This window comes from Schistocerca serialis, chromosome 4, assembly GCF_023864345.2.
Source record: "Schistocerca serialis cubense isolate TAMUIC-IGC-003099 chromosome 4, iqSchSeri2.2, whole genome shotgun sequence".
NCBI lineage: Eukaryota > Metazoa > Arthropoda > Insecta > Orthoptera > Acrididae > Schistocerca > Schistocerca serialis.
The window spans coordinates 770245666-770272309 of record NC_064641.1 but is presented as its reverse complement, the minus strand read 5'-3'; the positions used below and the strand labels follow the sequence as shown (position 1 = coordinate 770272309).

General features: G+C 40.3%; 1 protein-coding gene across 1 annotated transcript in view; it reads right to left on the bottom strand.

The window, feature by feature from the left end:
- Nucleotides 1-26644, bottom strand: part of LOC126473327 (protein fem-1 homolog A) — a 66678-nt gene that overhangs the window by 27538 nt on the left and 12496 nt on the right. Inside the window, exon 3 of the mRNA XM_050100313.1 lies at nt 4870-5112. Coding sequence (XP_049956270.1) covers nt 4870-5112 — 243 coding nt within the window. The remainder of the gene's footprint in view (nt 1-4869; nt 5113-26644) is intronic.

Sequence of the window (26644 nt, the reverse complement as noted above, 5' to 3'; positions counted from 1 at the left end):
GGGTAACAAATTTAGCCAACATACTGAATTTTGCTTTAGACCAATCACAAGAAAACTGACCTGATGTAACACACTCATTTGTGATCTTGGATGGCAGCGACATAGCCAGAGTAAAATATCCACAACATTCCTCATTTTTCATAAACAGTCTGAGATAAAGAAATGAGATTTTGGCAAATGATAGCACACAAAGAGGAGAAATTTGCTATATGGTTAACATGTGAAACTTCATTATCTACCATGTTATTTCACTAACTACCAATTTTTTCAATGAAATAATGTAATTTTTAAGGTCCATCAATAACTGGTGAAACAAGAAATGCTATGGGTTTTGGAACAAAATAAGTGAAGACATTATATGTTTATTTTTGTGCTGAGCAAATGCTTTTTCATAAGCTATTCACCCTACTTTTCCTCTGTTCATCACTGTTTCAGAATTCTCTGCACAACAGGTCAGTGAGATGACACTGTGTAAGCTCAACAGTGTTTTGGCAAAACAAGCAAATTTTAACATGGCAACAAGAGAAATGTGTAGTTTTTACTCATAATTTGTCACTCATGATGCTTCTCTGAAGGTTACAAATGGCTAACAAGCCAGGAAGAAACAAATCGCTACTTTTGTTGCTTTTTCAATGGACTTCTTTTTAGATACTAACCACAGCAGAGGTGACAGATATTTTTGAATGGTCATCATGTAAGTGTAGGTGTGAAAGGGCTCAACTTAATATTTACAAAAAATGTGAGCGTAGGCTTCAGTTTAGAACAGCACTTCCCTCCAGGGCTCAGAATTTTGCCCTACTGCACCTGCCTGTAACCCCTCCCTCTCCCGTTCTCCCCATGCACGACCTGCCGACTGCATATCTACCAGCCACATTATTCTGCATACACTCTATTATAGTATGCAATTTTATTCAATTTAATGTAGTCATTGTATTCAGACTGCAATTTATGCTCATTTATACCATGTATATTTTCAACACTTATTGTATTATAAGTGGCTAAGATCCTTTCCTAAGTGTCATCTCCTCTAAAAAAAAATCTATTGGCTTTAGCAGTATTTGAGATGGTCCAAAACCTGTTCTTTGTTTTTTTCCCAAGTGTCATGATGTTTTTAACCTTGAGAGTGGCTTGTTCATGTTAGGTTGTATAGCAGTTACTGTAATGTGCTATTTTATTCAATTTAATGTATTTGTTGTATTTGCGTTTTAATTAATGCTCATTTACACATCCTGTATTTTTTTAAACACTTATCTATCCTAACTGACTATGATATTCATCCTTTGCACTTTAGCTTCCACCTCCCTCTCGTCTTTCCTTATTTATAATTTTGTTATTTACTTTAATCACTAATTACATAGCTACGAGTGCCTCTTGCAAAGTCTACTTTTGATAATGCTATACCTTTTCTAAAAGATTTGCGTGCATTGTGGGCATTCAAAGTATGGTTTGGAATGTGTGTCCCATGTGCCTTGAGAGTAGCCTGTGCTTGATAAGAGTTAAATCCCAGCCGCTATGTTTTATCATTTTTTTCTTCCAAAAATAATTTTATGTATAATTATGGAGATTATGTAGTGCAATGCAGAGCTTATTTTTATGCATGTCATTGTTTTGCACTCCTGAAAATAAGCATTACAGCTTACTTTCCTGGAGTCCTTAATCTTGATCCCCCTAGCCATCTACAATGGCCCCTCCCCTCCCTCACCTCACCCTCCCCCACTCTTGGGTTCTTCCTGCCCCTCTCGAACCTGATCCACCCAATTTATCTACTCAGCTCTTAACCTACTGGTTTTCTCCACCCCCCCTTCCTCCTTCCCTTTCCCTTAGACCCCCTCCCTATCCCCCTTCTGCCATACATTGGTCCTTTCCAGGTTATCTGTACTGATTGCTCAGATGCTACTGCTTATATAATTACAGTTTATTTTATTTAATTACTTCTACATGTGATACTATTTTGTCTCTCTCTCTCTATGTACGGCATATACTGGACCACTTTTTATTTCAAAACATGTAAAAATGACTAGGCTTGTGGATATTTTTTAATGCAATGTTTTTTGAATTTGTTTTTAAATATTTGTTTCCAATTTATGCTCATGTTTAGCATCTCTGCCACAACTGTGTTATGAAATGGCAATGCTATGTAGGCTACAATGCAGCAATGCTGAATTGTAATTCTATGAAGAAGTATTGATATTTTCATGCCTTATTCCACGTAAGTCTTACCCTTAGTATTAAATTGTATTTCATTTTTGTAGATAAGTTTTCTTATAAACCATTCATATGTGCCACATATGTAATCATTTTTATACTGCTACAGAAACAACCTTCCCTGAAAGAAAACACTCATGACCTGAAGAGGGCACCACCTCTTCTAGGTTTCCTAGTAGCCTCTAACTTGACTACTATCATTCTTTCATGAAAATTAGTTGGGACAATACACACATGTACCCATTTTATTTACTGCTATTTTGGACAGACATTTTTCTTGGCAAACATTGGTATGTACTGGCTGTGATATGCTATCCATTTATGCTTTGCACTTGTATTTACTGCAAACATGTGTTTGTATGTATTGTAATTTTAACTTTTATACATAGGTTGGGTTGAGACTGGGTATATCCCAAAACCGGTCACCGAGGGTAACTCTGGCTGTCTTGCATCACTATTTACGATATGTTTCCCCGCCATGATAAATACACTTAATCTTGCATTAGAGATCTCGACAAACATATGAAAATATGATGCATTCTTAAAATACTTCAACAACAAAAAAGTTTATCACACGGCAAAAATTTGGTATGTCATTAGAAAATGCATGTTTGTAAACTGTTGGTATATCGTCTTAATAATATACTGCCGTGATTAAAGTAACACACTGATGCTGTTTCCATATTTATAAAAAGAATAATCTGCCTGTTTGAGTGAGCTGACTGAAATGTAAAATTACACATGTATCCGTGTGGGACGTGGCAACTGTGTTCCACACTTCCATGTGCTCCTGCCAAAGTGTAAATCCTAAAGTAATTTTGGACAGATGATAATGAGACCTTTAAATGTGTATATACATAATGAAAACACCTACTGAGCTACAAGAAACAAGTGATTATTACTCACCACTAAAGCTCTCAGTGTCTCAAAAAGGTGTTAAAACATTTAGCCATAATAATCTTCCCAATAACAAAAAAAATGTCTGACATACAGAAAAGAATATTTTAAATATAAATGGAAAATGTTTCTTCTGTATGAATCATCTGTTTATATGCAAATTTTTAATTAAAATCTATTATCAAGTGTAGTTTAGGAGACAAAGGTGTTTAATTTTGTTGTTTAAATATGTTCCACAAGAAATACGAGCAATGTCAAAGACTAATATGTCCACTTTTATTACATTTAAGATACTGCACTATCTAGTAATCAGTGAATGGCCAGCGTACACCCATACATGTAAGCAAATCATGTATAAGTAGCTTGTAAATTCAAGACCTTCTCTGTATACAGTGGTAAGGGACAGTCGATCAGAAATAAGAAACCTCTATCTCAAGTTTCAGTTTCTCACTAACAGCAACGTTGTCACGATATATGCATGCAAATAGTGATTAAGTGCCAAAAACATGGCTGCCAGTAGTAGTAATGCATGCAGTGTTACAAACAGAAAAAGGCTTTTTAGGTATGAATCCAAATATGATTTGGTCAACTATGCCTCAGAAAAAAAACTGTGACTACATTTCTGAACAGAAATGCACTTCAAAAGTTCTTGAAAATCAGCTAAGAAATTTGTGTAAGGATGTAAAAAAATATTGTGTCCTTTACCATAGTTTACATGAATTTATGTGACCAAGTGATGCTAGAAGTGTTATGGACCATCCTCAAAATTGAAACTTCCTGGCAGATTAAAACTGCGAGACTCGGTCCGGCACACAGTTTTAATCTGCCAGGGAGTTTCATATCAGCGCAACTCTGCTGCAGAGTGAAAATCTCATCCTCAAAATTGTTTGCACGCTGTAGTAAGGTGCTTGTTTCAATTAATTTTGTATTGTGCTTGTGCTGAATCATACATTAATTTTTGGGGTTATTATACTTTGTTAATGCAAAAATTGTTAATGTGAATCTTAGTATCAAAAACTGAAACAATATGAACCTTTTACATTTATATTTTGAGAGGTTTCAGAGTAAAGCTCTGTTAATTTACCCAGCAAGCAAATTTTGGGTAGAATTTACAATTTCAAAAGAATGCTGTTACTGTAGACACATTTGAAAACTGTGACTTATTGAATGGGAAAAAAAATCCCATTTCTTGTACTTGAAATATCTTACTTACAAGATTTTATTGAAACTTTTTTGCACAATTTCTCAAAAGAACCAACTTGTCCCTCACCACCGTATACATCTGAGGTCCACAGTCGACCTTTTCTACACCATTCTATAAAAAATTCAAATCAATGGTCTACGTAATGTGGAACTAACTAATTAATAGTTTGTCTAATTTTTGTAGGCCTTTGCTCAGAAGGATTGAATTCTCAACTTTTATTACTGCGTTGGGTTTTAATGTTACTCAGTGATCAACAAAAAATAATGGGTGAGTTTCTAAGAGAAGCAGTAATCTACACAGAAATCCCTTAAGGGAAATAAAGGTCGATTCAAACAGAGACCTAATTATCTGCACAATCCTGGAGATCACAGCTTACCAAAGGAAAATAATTAATCATTTTCATCTCCTTAATATGAAAAAAACAAAGTATAAAGTAAATCTACAGTACTTACAGTGACCACATGAAATAAAAGCACAGACAACATTCATCTTCAGGAGATTTTATTTCCCCAATAACTTTCAAACTCTTATATTTAGCAAGTGTGTGTGTAAAAACATCTTACCTGGTTGTCATCTTGAAAATAGGAACTTTTTATTGTATTCAGCCTTGAAACACACAAGTGAAGCAATGTGTCACCAGTTGAAGCTGATCGGGGATTTGACTGAATTAATTCCTCCACCATATGAGCAACATGTTTGCGCTCATCAGGTGAACGTGCAGTTTCCACAAGCAGATAAATCAGGTGAGTGATGCATTTTAGTATTCGGTCAAAACTTTCTTGTTGCCGTTTTTGAATTGGTCGCACCTAAAACAAATAAATGTCATGGTTCTCTTCAATTACTTGTAATGTTTTACAAGTTGTTGGAAGATAGTATTTCAATAAGTGGATTCAGTTCCCATCTCATCATTTGGGGAATGGGTATAAAGAGAAAATAATCAAATCCAACTCACTGACAAGATGAAGCAACGTGTATTCTGAAACTATTTTACAACTGACAGGTATAAAATTTGATAGTACAAATAGTATATTAATAACAATACGGATTACAGGAGAAGACTGTGCACTTAAACAGTGTATTGCAAAACTCAAAGCTGGGTGAATGAACCTGTAGTAACTGATGCTGACACTAACCTCTTTCTTTTCCTTCCAAATTGCTACATTTCCAGTCACCCTCTGTTCACTTACACTGAACAAAAACTGAATAGAGGAAAACACTAGTGCACTAAAAATTAATATGCATGTTTTTCTTTTTCTGTCGTCGCACAGTTATGCTGCTTTTGTCAGCAGTGTTACCACCGCTATCTTAGACATAGGTTTTACAGTACCCTGTGAATGTGTACAAACAGAAATTATGTGATTTTCATGTTTAACAATATTAGGAAAAGGATGTCATTTTCATGTTTAACAATATAAGGAAAAGGAGGTCATTTTCATGTTTAACAATATTAGGAAAAGGATGTCTTTTCATGTTTAACGATATTAGGAAAAGGATGTCTTTTCATGTTTAACGATATTAGGAAAAGGATAAATTGCTACTCACAGTAAAGATGACATGTTGAGTTGTTAGACATGCACAACAAAAAGATTGTTACACATTCTGCTTTTGGCCAATGCCTTCTTCAGAAAGGAAAATACACACACATTCACACAAGCAAGCACACCTCATGCACACGTGACTGCTATCTCTGGCAGCTCGGACTGAGGAAGACATTGGCTGAAAGCTAAATGTGTAACAATCTTTTCGTTCTGCTGCCTGCAACTCAACATGTCATCTTCACGGTGACATGTCATCTTTACAGTGAGTAGCAGTCTACGCTTTCACTAATACTGTTGATATTTCAACCTGGATTTTCCACTGCTTCATTTTCATGGTTAGACTGCCAATCATTAAAAATTACAATACATAGGCTGTCCTGATGTCTGAATGGGGAAAATGAATCTCACGTCTTGGAGCAACAATTGGCAACTCACTACAAGTTGTTTAAGGATACAGAACAGCTTGAAAATTAATATTAATCTAACAAAGGATTTCTTTTCTGTCTCAAACACTCAATACACAAATAATTTTTTATCAGACCACATTTGTAAAATGCTGGTACAATACACTCGGATAACAGAGGCACACCAAAGTACTTCCTCTTCTCAGTCTCCTGGCCAATGTAAGTTACCGTAATGATTGCAGAAGCCATAAAAATGCTACAAAAATGAAAATCTATTATCAGTGAAAATTAGAGAATGGAGCTACCCAGCATGAGAAACAGATGAAGTATCATAATGATGGATGATGATGATGATGATGATGATGAGACATTTCTGCTACACATTGATTAGGTCTTTAGAGCCCACACTAAATTGAAAACAAGGTATAGCCGTATGTCACTGAAAGATTGTTGCTAAACAATATATAGCAAACTTTCATCTATCAGATTTAACAAACACTCGAGTCTGCATGGATAACAAAAAAACATGGATAATCCAAAGTACATTATTTTGTCAGAAACTGCTACCCTGCGCTAGTAACAAAACACGTTACTCATAAAAATTTAAGGCACATTGTATTACTTTCATGTAACTTGTTTGAAACCACGAACTGGAAGTTATTGACCTTCAGCTCCTAGGGAAAAGATTAGGCAAATATATAGAATGGAAATTAGCTGCAGACATGTTCCCATTTACCAGACGTCACAAATGGAAAATAATGGAAAAAATATTTCAGGGACAGACCATGGTGGGATTGCGACTTCAATCGCCTTCAGATGATAAAACATGAATCACATGCATTAGTACTGTATTCCAAATGAAAATATCCTTCTAATTATACCATAATATTTTGGGCTTCATTTTATATAATTTAAAAATGGCAAACATGTGCATGGATTATCCGTAAATCTGATAATCTGCAGCTGCCGATGGTTGGGTGATCTCTGTATATCCTAACCTTAGCAACCTGACCGTTATATTTCTGATTTTGTAAAACAAAAAAGCACACCTTAGTCTACAACATGCTCTCTCTTTCATCTCTCCTCCACTCCATTTCCCTTTTTTGTAGGAGATCTGTTACAGTCCAAATGATACTTCTTGGATAAAGAAACCACAAAGTCCATGATGGTGGATAAGATGTAGACATGTAATGTAGCTATCGTGACATTCGCCACAAAAGCAATGAATTCATATTTGTAGCCATATTGGCATAGGTAAGCAATCTCAAAAAAGAAAGCATGTTCCAAATCAGCATTAACAGATACACAAGCAGTTACAAGTGAATCAAGTAAACAAGTGACTGTGAGTGCATCAGCATGATGTGGCTCTCAAGCTCTAGTGATATCCTGCAGGGTACGTGGTCCTTATTAGGCAGTTGCATCACTTAAGGCAGATAATCAACATGGAGGTTTGGTCATCTGGCCTCTACCATTCACACTCCAGAAGGATTTGAGCAGGCACAAGGGGGGAGGGGTTAACTAATTATATGGAGCTCCAATGTTAGGCACATTATGGAACCCCTAGGGAACACAGCATTTAGGGCTGCAAAGAATTCCAATGAAAACACATCTTCCAGGGGGCCTCATCATAGATGTGGAGGAGGTCCTGTCTGCAGCTATTGATGTTGCAGGGTACAGTAGCGCGCAAGCTGTCGCTCTTGGTGGCACCAAAGATGCCTGTCACTTGGATTCTAAGGATATTCTCAGTTACTATGGGCGTCTGGCAGAAGTGGTGAAGACTTGAGGCATCACTCACAGGTTTCAAGCACAGCTCACAATTTGTAGTCCTCTACCCTTTGGTTTGGAATCTAGCAGAGTGTCTCAACCAGACACTCCATCAATTATGTGATGGTCATGGTTGCAGATTTCTGGACCAGCACTGTACGGTACAGATAGTAGGTAGGATTCTTGTTGGTATGTCAGGAGTGCACTACATAAAGGAAGCAGATACTCTGGTAGTGGAGTTCTTGAGGAGTACACATTTTTTTTTTTTTAAAAAAAGGCTAGGCAATAGTATGAGGTCCTCTGCTGAACACTTGCCAGTTGATTTACAGAGAGCGAAATCACATCACGTGTACAGAAGACACACTTCAATTGTCAAAATTGTAGTAGTAAATTAACAAAGTACTCATAACAAAGTTTTCAAGTTTACTGCCCTCCAGGAAGTTTTCATGCTTAAATTATTCTTGGCACCGAGAGCTGGCCTGAAAACCGAAGTAGAAAGCTCTGAGATATTTAGTGATTCATGGAATTTATATCAGAAAGACAGATTACATGCCTTATGAGGGTGGGTGTTCATCGTAGTGAAGTTATATGGACACGGATAACAGGTCTAGGTGAAATCAAGTTAATTGTTGGATGTTTTTACCAATCACTAGGTTCCACTGTCACAGTCTTAAGAGCCATTCACCGGAAGTCTACTGCCAGTATTGCAGAAATACCCAGATCATGGCATATTGGTTGGAGGTGATTTTTTATCTATCAAGTATAGACTGGAAAATCTATGGATTCACTGCAGGTAGTATGAACAGATAGTCTTGTGAAGTATTTCTCAACAAGTTTCCTCAAAACTGCCTTGGACAACTAGTTACGCAACCCACACACAATGGAAATATTTTAGACCTTGTAACAACAATCATGCCTGACCTTATCAAAGTTATTTGTATAGAAAGAGTGATTAGTGATATTGATATCATCACAGTGACAATGGTTACAAAACCATGAGGAAGGACAGGAGAGTGTTTCTGCTAGAAAAAGCAGATAAGCAGTTAGAATGAAATTTTCACTCTACAGCAGAGTGTGCGCTGATATGAAACTTCCAGGCAGATTAAAACTGTGTGCCAGACCGAGACTCGAACTCGGGACCTTTGCCTTTCACGGGCAAGTGCTCTACCACTTGCCCGCGAAAGGCAAAGGTCCCGAGTTTGAGTCTCGGTCCGGCACACAGTTTTAATCTGCCAGGAAGTTTCAGATAAGCGGTTGTTAGCATCCCAATGGGACAATGAACGGACATTGTTTAGCCCCCATATGATGGATGTGGGGGGATTATGAGCAAAGTTTAAACTGATAGTAAATCACACTCTGGAGACATATGTGCCTGCCAAGTAAGTAGATTAAAGATGGAAATGACCATCTATAGTTTAATAATCAGAGTCGGAAAATGCTGAGGAAACTGAAATTATTGCACTCTTAGTTCAAAAAAAGAGTGCACAAATGTTGAAAGGCAAAAGTTCATAGAAATTCGTGTGTCCATAAGAAGAGCAATGCACAAAGCATACAACAATTTCTACCATCATACCTTAGTGAAGATTTTACCAAGAACCTGCAAAAATTCTGGTCATATGTAAAATCCATAAGAGGATTGTCATACAGACTCTGACAAGGAGGACACTGAAATTCACACCTGTGGTGCAGAGAAGCAACAGAAAGGGTCGAACACAATTAGTCGCCAGGTCCAGATGGAATCCCAATTTGGTTTGCAGAGTGTACTCTGCACCACTGGCCCCTTACTTAGCCTGCATTTACCGTGAATATCTCGCCCCGCGAAAAGTCCCACGTGAATGGAAAAAAGCACAGGTGACTCCTATGTATTAAGGAAAATAAAAGAACTGACCCACATAACTACAGACCTATATCCTTAACATGGTTCAGCTGCAAAAACTCTAACTCATTCTGAGTGCAAATATCAGAAATTTCCTTGAGACAGAAGAGCTTCGGTCCACAAATCAGCATGGATTTCGGAAGCTTTGCTCATGTGAAACTCCGCCTGCCATTTTTCACATGATATTCTATAAACCATTTATGGAGGCACATTCCATAGTCCTAGATTTCCGTAAAGCATTTGACATGGTGTCCCAAGGCAAATTGTTGATGAAGGTCTGAGCATACAGCTTATATTTCCAGATATGTGAGGGGTTTGAAGACTTTTTAAATAATGGAATCTAGTATGTGGTCCTCACTGGTGAGTGTTCATCAGAAACAAGGGTATCATCAGGAGTGTCCAAGGAAGGGTGATATGACCACTTTTACTGTCTAATTAATGAATGACCTGACAGACAGTGTGAGCAGTAATTTATGCCTGTTTGCTGATAACTCTGAAGCATACAGGAAGCTGTTGCTGTTGTGTGACTGTTGGAATATATAGGGTGACCTTGACAAGATTTCTAGTTGGTATGATGAATGGCAGCTTCTTCAGGAAATGCAGTCCTGTAACATAGCATTAATAGGGTGCAGCTTGACACATTTTCTTCAATTAAATATCTAAGTGTAAAAATGCAAAGTAATATAAATTGGAATGAGCATGTAGGTTGGTAGTAAGGAAGGCGAATGCTTCACTTCATTTTATTCAGAGAATTTTGGGGAAGTGTAGCTCATCCATAAAGGAGATGGTGTACAGAATGCAAATGTAACATTTTTTTCAGTACTGTTCAAGTGTTTGGGATCCCCTCCACGCCAGATTAAAGGAAGACATCAAAGCAATTCAGAGGCTAGACTTGTTACTGGTAGGTTCAACCTGCATGCAAGTGTTATGGAGATGCTTCGTGAACTCAAATGGGAATCCATGGAGGGAAAATAATGCTCTTTCCATAAAGCACTATTGTGCAAATTTAGAGAGCCAGTATTTGAAGTACTGACTGCAGAACAATTGTACTGCTGCTGCAAACATATATTTTACATAAGGACCAAGAAGATACGATGTGAGGAATTAGGGCTCATACGGAGGCTTTTAGACAGTAGTTTTCCCCTTGCTCTATTTTCAAGTGGAACAGGACTCGAGGAAATGACTAATAGTTGTACAAGGTACCTTCTGCCAAACGCAGTACGGTGGTTTGTCAGACTACATATGCAGAGGTAGATGCACATATATTGAGATGCACATGTTGTTAAAATCAATGTTTCCCATAGGTATATGTGGTAAGACACAGTGCTGATTTCAGTGCCAACTTTATCTGCTGAAAGCAGCTCACAAGCAGAGAACAACAAATCTTTCTTCCTTTTCCTACAGTTACTTACACTGATAAGCAACTTCTACAACATTAAGATTACAGTATACGTAACTGTTCACTTTACTCAAAATTATAATCTCTCTCTCTCAGTTAAAGGCTGCGGTGACTTATCAATTACCTCTGCGTATTGCTGGATGGATGTTATAACCCATCAGCTTATGATAAACCTTAAATATTGTATGATAGACTGGAAAACAATTTTACTAGCATAGATTACATTTAAATCTAACTGTTTGCAGTACACTATGGGAAATTTGTTTTGCAAGAACCTCTCTTCACTAACACCAGCTGTTTAACTAAACAACTCTGCACTAAAGGTAGAGGTGTGAATTATAAAATGCGTAGTGGCAAAATAAACAAGTGACAGAAGGTTAAAATGGCTCTGAGCACTATGGGACTTAACTTCTGAGGTCATTAGTCCCCTAGAACTTAGAACTACTTAAACCTAACCAACCTAAGGACGTCACACACATCCATGCCCAAGGCAGGATTCGAACCTACGACCATAGCGGTCGCGCGGTTCCAGACTGTAGCGCCTAGAACTGCTCGGCCACACCAGCCTGGCCAAGTGACAGAAGCAGGAAACTGTTTTATTGTATTTCTCCCAATCATTAGGAATGCTTTGCTCCTCCACAAACCTATAGCACATCACTGCTAAAAGAGGAGCCAGATCTTTTGCATACTCTACATAAAATTGTATTGGTATCACATATCTAGTTGTCTTTCCCCCGTTGAGGAATTTCAGTTGTTCTTCTATTCTGTGGTCGCCTATTTCAAATCTGTCATTTTGACATTCATGCGATGATTTACAGGAGGAACCAGAGTATGATCTTCTCAGAGAAAAAGTTTTGGAAGAATATTTGTAGTATTTCAGATTTATCTGTGTCACCATCTGTTTTGATACCATTATAGTCACAAAGTATCTGGACTGATGGCTTTGATTCATTTACTCATAAAACTTCTTAAGATTTCTGTCTAATTAGTAGATAGACTTTTACTTTTGAATTCACCGAACGTTTAATTCATGGCTCTGCTAAGGCTAATTTTGGCTTTGTTCAGCTCAGTTATTTACTAATTCATCCTGTTCAGTCTTAACCTTGTACGTGGGCATATGACAGGCTGGGAAAGCATAAAAAATGGTGGGTTCATTGAGGGAAGTAAATAAATATATGCTGCAAATGAACAGGCCAGACACAACTTCAGTGCAAATAAATATGAAAATTTCCAACAAAAAACTTACCAAGAATAGATGAGTATGGCATCTAATGCCAAATCCACATCTTCTTGAATTGAGAATCCAAGCACAATAAAAGCATGAAGACCACAAATATTATTTATGGACATGTAACATACTGCAGGTGTAGAGTCAGCCATAGTGCTACTTCAGTCATTACTATAGGGGCAGTTTTTGTCTTTATTTAACACTTCTGATACGAGTGGTTTGAAAACTAGTCACCATCAAGAAATAAAAAAGGATACTTCTGTATGCAACTTACGACAGAGCTACAACCATACATTTCAACAACAAATATTATTAGTGTTAGAAGTGACTAAAGGTCTTAAACAATGTGTCATTTTCACGTGCACTGTCTCCACTGTAAACTATCCTTTAGAATGAATTGACTCACCAATACAATTTAGTAATATGTTCTGCAGATCTTCAATTTTTTCTGCAATATTAGGTGTACAAATGTACCTTAATTTACAAAAGATATGAAGACACTTGTGACCATGTGAATGAAAGCTCACATTTATTAGTTTGCAAAGTACTGAGCAACATGAATGGGATCACAGCCACCTCAAACACAACACACATTAGACTAAGAGTATTTACACATTGCTCTTTGGCAATCATTGTGGGTGTGGTCAAAATTATACTCACATATCCATTCAGATCACTTATGGTGGTAGTTATGCTGAGCCTGTGATTATAGTAATCCAGGCAAATAATAGTATTGACAGAGCATATAATGGTGAATTAGAATCAGGGGATTCTGACAACACATGGGAAGAATGATGTGATTTACAAGTTGTTTTCATGTGTGTCCTATTATGATGCTGTGGACTAAATTTACCTTCTACCAATGTTGACACAGTGAATAGAAACCAAGCAGAAAGCTGTTGTGGCATATTTTATAATATGCATTTTGTGCTGTACATTTTGCTCTATAGATACGGAGCCTTCACATATTTTAGCTGTTGCCAGAACTTCCTTAAGGAAGGATCTCTAAGTTTCAATGCTGCAGCTCATATCTCTCAATCCAAGGTGTGTTGAACAGAAATGCTGCACATCATACGCCTGCATTTGCAAATCATCTTGTCACTGTTGTAGGCATCCAACATACCACTTGCAAAATGAATCCAGCACCTTTCGGTGGAGTGATGCTGTTCTGTAATTTCTTGACATACTAAAACTATACTCCGAAGCAGGACTAAGCCAGAACTTGCCTTTTGTGATGCCCTTACTGACTAAGCTATTGGTGTTATCCTTTCCTTGAGGAGTGCTAGTCCAACAAGGCAGGCATGAGAGCTTCTGGAAGTTTTGAAAATAAGAGAGACATACTGCTGGAACAAAAACTGCAGCTGTGGGGTCACAAGTGTTGCCAGGGTAGTTGAACTGACAAGAACACTACCAACTTTTAGTGCACCGATTTGGATGCACACTGTTCTTCCTTCTATGCTTAAGCAAACTCAGATAAGCCCCATTTATGTGAATAATTTTTGTAATCAGTTTAGAAGTTTCTGACAAGGCGTTTCAGCAGTGTTTCCCCTGAATCAGTGTCTGATGGTGCAGCGCACTTCACCTGATAGAGCTGATGGTTGTTAGCGATGAGAACATCGTCCACCGCTGTTAAAATTCTATGAATTTATTGTTAAAGAATTTTATCACAAAAAACATTGTAAAATTTTGTACTTCCAAACTGTACAGATGTTAACATTTATGAGTGTATATTCTTTTATGATAAATAAAACACTTAGTTCATTGTCAAAATTCTGTTGTTACTGAAGCCTTTATTTGACTAAGGTAGTGAAGAATTATTTTTCTGAACACTGACTTTGCTGAAGTGTTTGCAGCAACTTCAAGTTGAAATACATTATTGAGATGTATCGTGAAACACAGGCCTACTAAAATTGCTGAACATATTTCTTATAATTAAATTGTGTTTTCTGAAAATTTTCATACCATGCAGTTCACAAAGTTGAAGCAGATTGATTTTTTTCATGAATTTGAGTCTGGGGCTGTGTTGATGGAAAGTGCCAAAATAACAGTGATTTCATTAATTTCAGAAAGGAAACAAGTGGTAGGTCAGAATTTTTGAAAGGGCCTATGATAAATAACTGACAAGCTTAATTATCAAAAAGTGTTTTGGGGTCAATTTTGATCTACATAGAGACTAGTTATTGACCTCTTGTAAGTTACGTACAAGAACTTTATCATTCATTTCACAAGATTTTAAGAGTTGCAGCAAATAAGAAGGGACTTTCAAAACTAATTAAAGGTATAAATCACTGTTTAATCAAGTTACAGTGACTAAATATTTATGATAAACAGCATTTGAATATTAGGAGTTAATCATTTTGCTACAGCACATTTAAACAATGTTGTTGATAGGCAGAATTTTGCTAACTCAATGCTGCGTTCTTTCACGTAACATTATACAGCTAGGGACTTAAAAGTGACACAATATAAGCTACAGTTTGTACCTCTCCTCCTCTCTAAATCAGAAAAACGATCCTGCAAAGTTTAATAAACTCGACCCAGAGTGAAATTACCATTTACATTTTTCCCCAAGCACGGATAAAAATTTCAAGTGCAGCTTCATGCCACTCCAAAACACATGATCAAGATTGCATTGAGAAGGAATATATTATGAAAGAAGACATCTTCTTAACATCATAATCAAGCATTCAACAGGGTGGGGTATCTCACACTTCATCTATATCTGAGACATCTATACTCTGCAAACCACTGTGAAGTGCACATCGGAGACTACATCCCATCATACCAGTTATTAAGGTTTCTTCTCGTTCCATTCACATGTGGAGCATGGGAAGAATGATCGTTTAAATGCCTCTGTGTGTGCTGTAATTAATCTAATCTTGTCCTCACAATCCCTTTGTGAGCAAAATGTATGGGTTGTAGTATATTCCCACAGTTTTCATTTAAAGCTGGTTCTTGAAATTTTGTAAATAGGCTTTCTAAAGACAGTTTACTTCTATCTTCAAGAATTTGCCAGTTCTCTTTCTTCAGCATCTCTGTGACCCTATCCCATGAATCAAACAAACCTGTGACCATTCATGCTGCCCTTCTCTGTATATGTTCCATAACCCCTGTTAGTTGTATATGATACAGGTTCCACACATTTGAGAAATATTCTAAAATGTGTCACACGAGTTATTTGTAAGCAATCTCTTTTACAGACTGACTGCATTTCCCCAGTATTCTACCACCTGCTTCACCCACGATTGGGACTATGTGATCATTTCATTTCATTTCCCTACGAAGTGTTACACCCAGCTATTTGTACAAGTTGACTGATCCTAACTGGGACTAATTGATATTATAGTCACAGGATACTACATTTTTTTTTGTCTCCCCCCCCCCCCCCCCCCCCATTTCATTTCGTAAAATGCACAATTTTACATTCCTGAATGTTTAAAGCAAGTTGCCAATCTTTGCACCATTTTGAAATCTTATTGAGATGTAACTAAAAATTTATGTGGCTTCTTTCACACATTAACTCATCACATGTAACTGCATCAGCTGCAAAAAAGTCTAAAGTTACTATTAATATTGTCTGCAAGGTCGTTAATATAAAGTATAAACAGCAAGGGTACCGTTTCTTCTACATCTGATGACAACTCTCCATCCAAGGTAATGTGCTTCGTCCTCCCTACCAAATAGTCCTCACAAATTTCGCTTCATATCACGTATGATCATATTTATTATCAAAAGTGCAGATTGGTAATGAGTCAAATGTTCTTCAGATATTTGAGAAATACTGCGTCTACCTGGCTGGCTTCACCCAAAACTTGAATGTTTTGTGAGAAAAGTGCTTAATGGGTTTTGCATATTTTTTTTTTTTTTGCAATCTCACGTTGGTTGGCATGGAGTGGGTCATTTTGTTCAAGGTATCTCATTATGTTTGAACTCAGGATATGTCCCATGATTCTACAAAAAATTGATGTCAGGAATAGGGGGCGCTAGTTTTGGTGATCACTTCTACAACCTTGCTTGTAAACAAATATGACCTGTGCTTTCTTCCAATTACTGAGTATGGTATTTTGTTTGATGGATTTACGATAGATTATATTTAAAAAGAGGGGCTAATTCAGCTGTAAATTCAGTATGGAATCTGACAGAGATTCCACTGGGCTCTAGAACTTTGTTCAGTTTTAACGATTTCAGCCATTTCTCAATGCCACTGACACTAATATCTACTTCACTTATCTTTTCAAAGGTATGAGGATTAAACTGGGACTGTTTTCCTGGGATTTCCCTTGTAAAGAAGCATTTGAAAATGAAGTTAAGCATTTCTGCTTTTGCTTTTCTACCCTTACGGGTAGTTAGAAAGGGAATTTTTTTTTTTTTTTCATGTTTTCATAATTTTCTATCATTATAAAATTTGCAATTTTTCGACACATAGGAAGATTTTTATTTTATCTTTCTTAAATATAATCTATACCGGTTGAAAATGTTAAATTTTTTGCATGCATTACTTCACTATCTAATAAAATAGGTATTTTTATATAGAAGAATGTCGATTGCTGTGTTATAAAGGTTAAATTACGTGTTTGTATTGGTAGCTGTCAACACGTTGTATGTCGAAGTGCAGATGTTTTCTGATGAAAAGTTCGGAATAGATTGGTAAATCTCTCAAAAAGTAAAGTATGACACCAAAATGAAGTGTTTTTAATAAACATGGGTTTCATGGTGATAGATTTTCAAATAAAGGGTAACATTGTGTTCAACAGACAATGAAATACAGGCAAACTCGTCAGTATCTAGAGAAACACCCATTAGCACTTCGAAGATTAAAATAAAACATTGTGATACACAGTTTTCTCAAAATGAAAGTGATGTAAATCATAGGTTAGGTTATATTCTGATAGATTTACACATCCTAACAAGAGTGTTAAGTGAATGAGTGTGTTGTAAAATAGGTGGAGGGCCAGTTAGTTTACATGAAGACAGTAAGGTATCAAATGGACTAGCCAGGAAACTTATTATTAATTGTGCCAGTTGTAAATATACTCATTCATTTTGGAATTCCGGTAAGTGTAAAGATAATTATTTTGAAGTAAATATTAGGTGGGTTTATGGATTGAGAGCTATTGGCAAAGGACACACTGCAGCAGAAACAATGTGTGCCATGATGAATATGACATGCCCGCCTTGTAAAATCAACAAGTATGCAGGATTTATTGGAGCTGCTGTGGAATCTGTTGCATGTGAGTCAATAAAGAGTGCTGCAAATGAAGCTGTTGAAATAAATGATGGTATAACTGACACACCAGTAGCTTTTGATGGCACTAGGCAGAAGCACAGCTATAGTTCTAAGAATTCTGTTGCTATGGTGACCAGTGTGGGTACTGGAAAGGTAACAGATTTCCAGATTTTAGCCAAAGATTGTTATAAGAGTAAATCAGGTATGGAGGCCTCTGCAGTTACTGAAATTTTTAGTCGATCTGTGAACGAAAGGGGAGTGTGTTACACTAAATTCTTAGGTAAAGGAGACTCAAAAGCATATAACATTGTAGTAGCCGCTCAGCCTTATGGTGAGAAGATTATCACAAAACTGGAATGTATTGGTCATGTCCAGAAAAGGATGGGTGCCAGGTTGAGGAAGTTGAAACAAAGTTTGATAGACAAGAAACTTTCTGATGGTAAAATCATAAGAGGCAGGCTGACAGACCAAATGATTGATGAACTACAGCAGTCTTATGGGATGCCCATTAGAAGTAATACTGAGAATTTGTTGAAAATTAAGCAGGTAGTATGGGCTACCTTCTTCCCCAGACTGTCAACTGATGAAAAACCAGTACACCACCTTTGCCCTCCTGGACCTTATTCACGATGCAATTACTGCAATGCCCTGTATTCAAACAGTTCATACAGCCATAAACATTGCACCCCAGCAGCAGTCATAGATATCATAAAACCTATTAACAGAGACCTGGCAAATCCTGAATTACTGAACAAGTGTCTGTATGGTCAGATTCAAAATCCCAATGAGTCGTTCAATAATCTTATATGGACGCGCTCACCAAAAAATGTTTTTGTTGGAATGAAGACACTAAAGTGGGGGGTCAGTGATGCTGTTATTGCTTTTAATGATGGCAACATTGGTAGGGTGAAAGTGCTACAGCAAATGGGAATTAATTCTGGAGCAAATTGCATCAGAGAACTTTAACAGATGGACAAGGTTCTCATTGATAAAGCAGAGTATTCAGCACAGTTGGCCACTAAGGAGTCCAGAAAGAAGAAAAAACTTGGAAAAAGATCAAGAGGATGATATGCAGTATGGTGCAGGGTGCTTCTGAGTGGCTAAAAATAAAAAATTAAGCATATATTATGTGAGTTACAGTCTTTTGAAACTTTAGAAGTCGTTCCTGAAAGTTTACATTTTCTGTTGCATTTTTCCCTAAATCTTAGAAACCAGTTCAAGTAGAAGATTAAAATTTTCAGGGAGTAATAACATACATATCCTGAGTTTACTGAACTAAAAGAAGAACATAACGTTATGTATAATTAAAATTATTTAGGATAACATACAAAAAAGTACACAAAATTTTAACCATGTAGTTAAAAAATTTTATTTCTGAAAACAGTGGCTGAAATGCAATTATTGTACACTCCTGGAAATTGAAATAAGAACACCGTGAATTCATTGTCCCAGGAAGGGGAAACTTTATTGACACATTCCTGGGGTCAGATACATCACATGATCACACTGACAGAACCACAGGCACATAGACACAGGCAACAGAGCATGCACAATGTCGGCACTAGTACAGTGTATATCCACCTTTCGCAGCAATGCAGGCTGCTATTCTCCCATGGAGACGATCGTAGAGATGCTGGATGTAGTCCTGTGGAACGGCTTGCCATGCCATTTCCACCTGGCGCCTCAGTTGGACCAGTGTTCGTGCTGGACGTGCAGACCGCGTGAGACGACGCTTCATCCAGTCCCAAACATGCTCAATGGGGGACAGATCCGGAGATCTTGCTGGCCAGGGTAGTTGACTTACACCTTCTACAGCACGTTGGGTGGCACAGAATACATGCGGACGTGCATTGTCCTGTTGGAACAGCAAGTTCCCTTGCCGGTCTAGGAATGGTCGAACGATGGGTTCGATGACGGTTTGGATGTACCGTGCACTATTCAGTGTCCCCTCCACGATCACCAGTGGTGTACGGCCAGTGTAGGAGATAGCTCCCCACACCATGATGCCGGGTGTTGGCCCTGTGTGCCTCGGTCGTATGCAGTCCTGATTGTGGCGCTCACCTGCACGGCGCCAAACACACATACGACCATCATTGGCACCAAGGCAGAAGCGACTCTCATCGCTGAAGATGACACGTCTCCATTCGTCCCTCCATTCACGCCTGTCGCGACACCACTGGAGGCGGGCTGCACGATGTTGGGGCGTGAGCGGAAGACGGCCTAACGGTGTGCGGGACCGTAGCCCAGCTTCATTGAGACGGTTGCGAATGGTCCTCGCCGATACCCCAGGAGCAACAGTGTCCCTAATTTGCTGGGAAGTGGCGGTGCGGTCCCCTACGGCACTGCGTAGGATCCTACGGTCTTGGCGTGCATCCGTGCGTCGCTGCGGTCCGGTCCCAGGTCGACGGGCACGTGCACCTTCCGCCGACCACTGGCGACAACATCGATGTACTGTGGAGACCTCACGCCCCACGTGTTGAGCAATTCGGCGGTACGTCCACCCGGCCTCCCGCATGCCCACTATACGCCCTCGCTCAAAGTCCGTCAACTGCACATACGGTTCACGTCCACGCTGTCGCGGCATGCTACCAGTGTTAAAGACTGCGATGGAGCTCCGTATGCCACGGCAAACTGGCTGACACTGACGGCGGCGGTGCACAAATGCTGCGCAGCTAGCGCCATTCGACGGCCAACACCGCGGTTCCTGGTGTGTCCGCTGTGCCGTGCGTGTGATCATTGCTTGTACAGCCCTCTCGCAGTGTCCGGAGCAAGTATGGTGGGTCTGACACACCGGTGTCAATGTGTTCTTTTTTCCATTTCCAGGAGTGTAATTAAGTAGACTCAGAACATACAGTTTAATGGCCTGTATAAGTTTCATGTCAATGGCTACAGTGGTTCCTGAAATACAGGGATTTTTATTTTTTTTTTTTTTTTTTTTTTTTTTTTTTTTTGGGGGGGGGGGGGGGGGGAGGGGGGTTAGGGCCAAAACATCTAAGGTCATAAGCGGCCAGTGTAGAACCATAGAATGCTGGGACCATGCAAGTAAAAAAACGTTTCGAGGTCCAATAAAGAAAGGAATAAAAAACAAATCTAAAACATCAAGATGTTACAGATGAGTCTCTCTCTTAGTGTCGACAAGACGGGCGGCAGCCCGACCCTGAGATGTAAGTGGCTAAAATAGGTGCAGAGGATCAGGAAATGTCTGACTGTTATTGGCTGTCTACAGAATGGACAGCTGGGTGCAGGGTTACCATTCAACAAGTGGCGGTGACTAAAGCAGCAGTGCCCTATTCGCAACCGAGCTAACATTACTCCCTCATGGCGAGAGGGCCGGGAGGAAGTCGACCAGGCTGTTGGGAGAGGTTTGACTTCTCTGAGTTTGTTCCCATGAAGGGAGCACCAATGGTTATACCAAAGTGACATGATATGCCGATAGACAAAAGTACAAATATCTTGCAAGGGAACAGAGTAAGAGGCAGGCTAACAGAGATGTGATGCGGCCTTGGCTGCAGCATCAGCAGCGTCATTACCAGGCACACCAACATGGCCAGGAACCCACATGAACATCACTTGGGCTCCCCCATCCGGGGACAAATGGAGGCAGTCCTGGATCCGTCGAACAAAGGGGTGGACTGCATCTGGATTATTCAGACTCTGAAGGGCACTGAGGGAGTCAGAGTGTATCACACAGCATGTGAGCTGGTGCCTCCGGACGTAGTGAACAGCCTCACAAGAGGGCAAAAAGCTCTGCAGTAAAAACTGTGCACTGGTCGGGAAGCCAGTATTGAAACCTATCACCCCCAACGACAAAAGCACAGCCAACAATGTGGGCGAGCTTGGAACCATCAGTGTACAAAAATATGCTATCGGCAAGTTGTGAGCGAAGTTCGAGAAACTTGCAGTGTTAGGTCAGCTCGGGAGTCGACTCCTTCGGGAACGAGCTGAGGTCAAAATGAACCTGTGCCTGAAGCCAATGTGGTGAAGGGCTTTCACCCATTCGGAAAGTGGCAGGAAGTGTGAACTGCAGCTGCTAAAGCAGGTGAAGAAAGTGGACGCCAAGAGGCCGCAGAGAAGAAACGTACATCTCGTATTGGCGGTCAAGAATGCCATCAAAAGAAGGGTCAAAGGTTGGGTGGCTTGGCATGGAAGAGAGCTGACACACATACCTACTGAGTAGGATTTCGCGCTAGTATGACAGTGGTAGTTCACCAGCTTCTGTGTAGACACTCAGAATTGGGCTAGTACGAAAGGCACCAGTGGTGAGACGGATCCCCAAATGGTGTATTGTATTTCGACAGCGTAAGATAGATGGCCGTGCAGAGGAGTAGACAATGCATCCATAATCCAACTTGGAGCGGATAAAGGCAGAGGAAGGTCCGGTCAGCTCCCAAAGAGGTACCACTCAATGCACGAAGGACACTGAGGCACTGGGTGCAGCGTGCAGACAGGTAGGATACGTGGAGAGACCAATTGAGTTTCCTATCGAACGTAAGCCCTAAGAATTTCATTGCAGCCACGAACAGGAGAGCATTTTGGTCCAGTCGCAAGGACAGTAGAAGAAATGCCTTGTACCGCCAGAAGTTGATGCAAACGGATTTGGTAGCAGAAAAGTGGAGACCATTTGTGACACTCCAGAAATAGAGACGGTCCAGACAATGCTGAAGACAGCATTACAGGAGACATGTTCGCTGGGAGCTGCAATAAATAGCAAAGTCATCAATGAAAAGAGAGCCGGAAATGCCAGCTGGAAGGCAGTCCATAATGGGTTGATGGCTATGGCAAAGAGGAGGACACTCAGTACGGAGCCCTGAGGCACCCAGTTCTCCTGTGAAAAGGTGTGGGATAATGAGGAACCCCACACATACCCAGAAAACTCGGTCTGTTAAAAATTCCCGGATGAAAGTGGGAAGACGACCGCGAAGGCCCCATGTGTGTATAGTACATAGAATGCCTGTCCGCCAACAGGTGTCAAAGGCTTTCCCCAAATCAAAGAATACGGCCACTGTTTGTCGCTTCTGCAGAAAATTATTCATGATGTACGTTGACAGGGTGACGAGATGATAAACTGCTGAGCGGCGCTTTCGGAACCCACACTGAGCATTAGTGAGAAGATGGTGTGACTCCTGCCACCACACTAATCGATCATTGATCATGCATTCCATCATCTTACAAGCACTGCTAGTAAGGGAAATTGGATGATAGCTGGAAGGAAGAGATTGATCTTTACCAGGCCTAGGTAGGGGAACAATAATAGCTTCACACCAAAGCGTGGGAAATACACCGTCAGTCCAAATACGGTTGTAGGTACTGAGGAGGCAGTGTTTTACCCGCAGGAGGAAGATTCTGCAGCATGAGGACACAGATTGTATCAGGGCCAGGAGCAGAAGACCTGGATGAGGAGAGCGCACACTCGAGCTCCCTCATAGTAAAAGAAGTATTGTAGCACTCTCGATTCAAAGAGAGAAAAGAGATTGCACGAGCCTCCTCCGCCTGTTTCCGAGGATGGAAGGCAGGATGGTGGTGGGTGGAGCTTGAGACCTTCGCAAAGTACTGGCCCAAAGCATTGGAAACATTGACAGGGTTGACTATGACGTTTCCTGTCACAGTCAGACCAGGGATCGGGGAGTGGGCAGTTATCCCAGAATGCTGGCGCAGGCCACCCAAAACTGTTGAACGAGCTGGTGAAGGAAACCCAGCATGCTTTCTTGCTCTCCTTAATACTGCGATGGCACTGAACACGTAGTTGCTTGTAGCGGATGCAGTTCGTTAACGTAGGATGACGGTGAAAGACACGAAGCGCACATCGTCGGGCACGAATCGCAGTACCGCACTCCACAGTTCACCAAGGGACTGAGACCTGACGGGATGAAGTAATAGTACGAGGGATAGAGGATTCGGCAGCCGAGAGAATAACGTCCATGAGGTGCTCAACCTGATCATCACAGCTGGGAAATGGCCGTTCGTCAAAGATTGCCAAGGAGGAATATAGCCTCCAGTCAGCAAGACAGAATTTCCAATGAGTGGGCTGCTGTGGCAGGGTATTACTGTACAGGCGAGTCACACGAGGGAAGTGGTCACTCGGGTAAGTATTGGAAAGAGCACACCACTCGAGACGTCGAGCGAGCTGGGCAGAATAGATTGAGAGGTCTAAGTGGGAATAAGTGTGCGTGGAATCAGAAAGAAATGTGGCTTCGCCGGTGGTAAGGCATACAAGATTATGATGATTAAGAACACCTGGCAAAAGAGAACCTCTCGGGCAGGCAACAGGCAAGCCCCAAAGAGGGTGAGGGGCATTGGTGTCACCGAGGAACAGAAATGGTGGAGGAAGCTGGGCAACAAGCTGTGCCAGGTCCGCCCTAGTGACAGCAGAAGACGAAGGGACATAAATGGTGTAGAGGGAAATTGTAAATTTGGGAAGGAAAACACAGGCAGCAACTGCTTACAGGTGGGTGTGCAAGGGAATAGGACGAAGACAAACATAATTTCATAGAAGCAGCGTGACTCCACCATGAGCAGGCATCCCTGCTAAGGGGAAGGTCCATTCGTAGCAAAGTAAAATGGGAAAGAGCAAAATGGTCTTGAGGACGTAGCTTGGTTTCTTGGAGACAGACTACAAGCGGACATTGCGATCACAGGAGCAGCTGGAGGTCAGCCCTGTTAGACCGAAGGCCATGGATATCTCATTGTACAAGGGCCATAAAATTTAGGAATATCGGAGAATGAAGAAGAAACACTCACGTCGACGGCCACTTAAGGGCGAGTTGTCGAGGGAGGACGGCCACTGGAATCCACTGGAGGAGGATCTTTGTCCATCAACTCAGCGGGATCAACGGAGCTTCCCCGGTGTCAGTCAGTTGAAAAGGACCGATGAGTCGAAGAGAGCCAACGAGCCGGAGATGGGGAAGACTGTTTGCCTTTGGATGATTGTTTTAACTTTTGGCGATTGGCAGAAGAGCCAGACGCCTGCAAACTTGAGGTACGCAAGAAATCTTCCCAGGAATAATCCTATTTGAATTGACAGTTTGCTGGCTGCGTTGCAACTGTCTTCGCCAGAGAGGGCGAAGAACGGGTAGCAGAGTCTACAGCCCGGGAAGTGGGAGATGGGAGTGTCAGCTTGAAGGCGAGGCAACTATGCCACCATCGAACAGAAACTGTAAGTCACAAGTTTGCATAGCCATGTTTTTCGTGGGACAGGGAGAGGCTAACACAGTGCTGTAGCCTCCAGACAAAGGGACATTCAGTTTACGGCTCACCAACAGTTTCCGGGCAACAGGTAAAGGGTACCTTCACCTTCACTCTTATCTCTTGAACAGCCCACTCATCTCGACAGATGGGACAATAACGAGAAGAAGCAGCGTGTTCTCTATGACAATTAATGCAGTGGGGGGAAGGAGGTGGACAAGTGCCCTCGTGTGCATCCCTGCTACAAGTGACACATTTTGGTGCGTTTTTACATGATGTTCTGGTATGATTGAACTGGTGGCATTCATAACATCTCAACGGATTGGGAATGTAAGGGCGTACAGAGATGACTTCATAGCCTGACTGTATATCGGTAGGAAGCGTTGTTGTTGTTGTTGTTGTTGTGGTCTTCCGTCCTGAGACTGGTTTGATGCAACTCTCCATGCTACCCTATCCTGTGCAACCTTCTTCATCTCCCAGTACCTACTGCAACTTACATCCTTCTGAATCTGCTTGGTGTATTCATCTCTTGGTCTCCATCTATGATTTTTACCCTCCCTGCTGCCCTCCAATACTAAATTGGTGATCCCTTGATGCCTCAGAACATGTCCTACCAACTGATACCTTCTTCTAGTCAAGTTGTGCCACAAACTTCTCTTCTCCCCAATCCTATTCAATACCTCCTCATTAGTTATGTGATCTACCCATCTAATCTTCAGCATTCTTCTGTAGCACCACATTTCGAAAGCTTCTATTCTCTTCTTGTCCACACTATTTATCGTCCATGTTTCACTTCCATACATGGCTACACTCCATACAAATACTTTCAGAAACAACTTCCTGACATTTAAGTCTATACTCGATGTTAACAAATTTCTCTTCTTCAGAAATGCTTTCCTTGCCATTGCCAGTCTACATTTTATACCCTCTCTACTTCGACCATCATCAGTTATTTTGCTCCCCAAATAGCTAAACTCCTTTACTACTTAAAGTGTTTCGTTTCCTAATCTAATTTCCTCAGCATCACCCGACTTAATTCGACTACATTCCACTATCCTCGTTTTGCTTTTGTTGATGTTCATCTTATATCCTCCTTTCAAGACACTGTCCATTCCATTCAACTGCTCTTCCAAGTCCTTGCTGTTTCTGACAGGATTACAATGTCATCAGCGAACCTCAAGGTTTTTATTTCTTCTCCATGGATTTTAATACCTACTCCAAATTTTTCTTTTGTTTCCTTTACTGCTTGCTCAATATACAGATTGAATAACATCGGGGAGAGGCTACAACCCTGTCTTACTCCCTTCCCAACCACTGCTTCCCTTTCTTGTCCCTCGACTCTTATAACTGCCATATGGTTTCTGTACAAATTGTAAATAGCCTTTCGCTCCCTGTATTTTACCCCTGCCACCTTCAGAACTTGAAAGAGAGTATTCCAGTCAACATTGTCAAAAGCTTTCTCTAAGTCTACAAATGCTAGAAATGTTGGTTTGCCTTTCCTTAATCTAGCTTCTAAGATAAGTCGTAGGGTCAGTTTTTCCCTACGTGTTCCAATATTTCTACAGAATCCAAACTGATCTTGCCCAAGGTTGACTTCTACCAGTTTTTCCATTCATCTGTAAAGAACTTGTGTTAGTACTTTGCAACCATGATTTATTAAACTTATAGCTCGGTAATTTTCACATCTGTCAACACCTGCTTTCTTTGGGATTGGAATTAT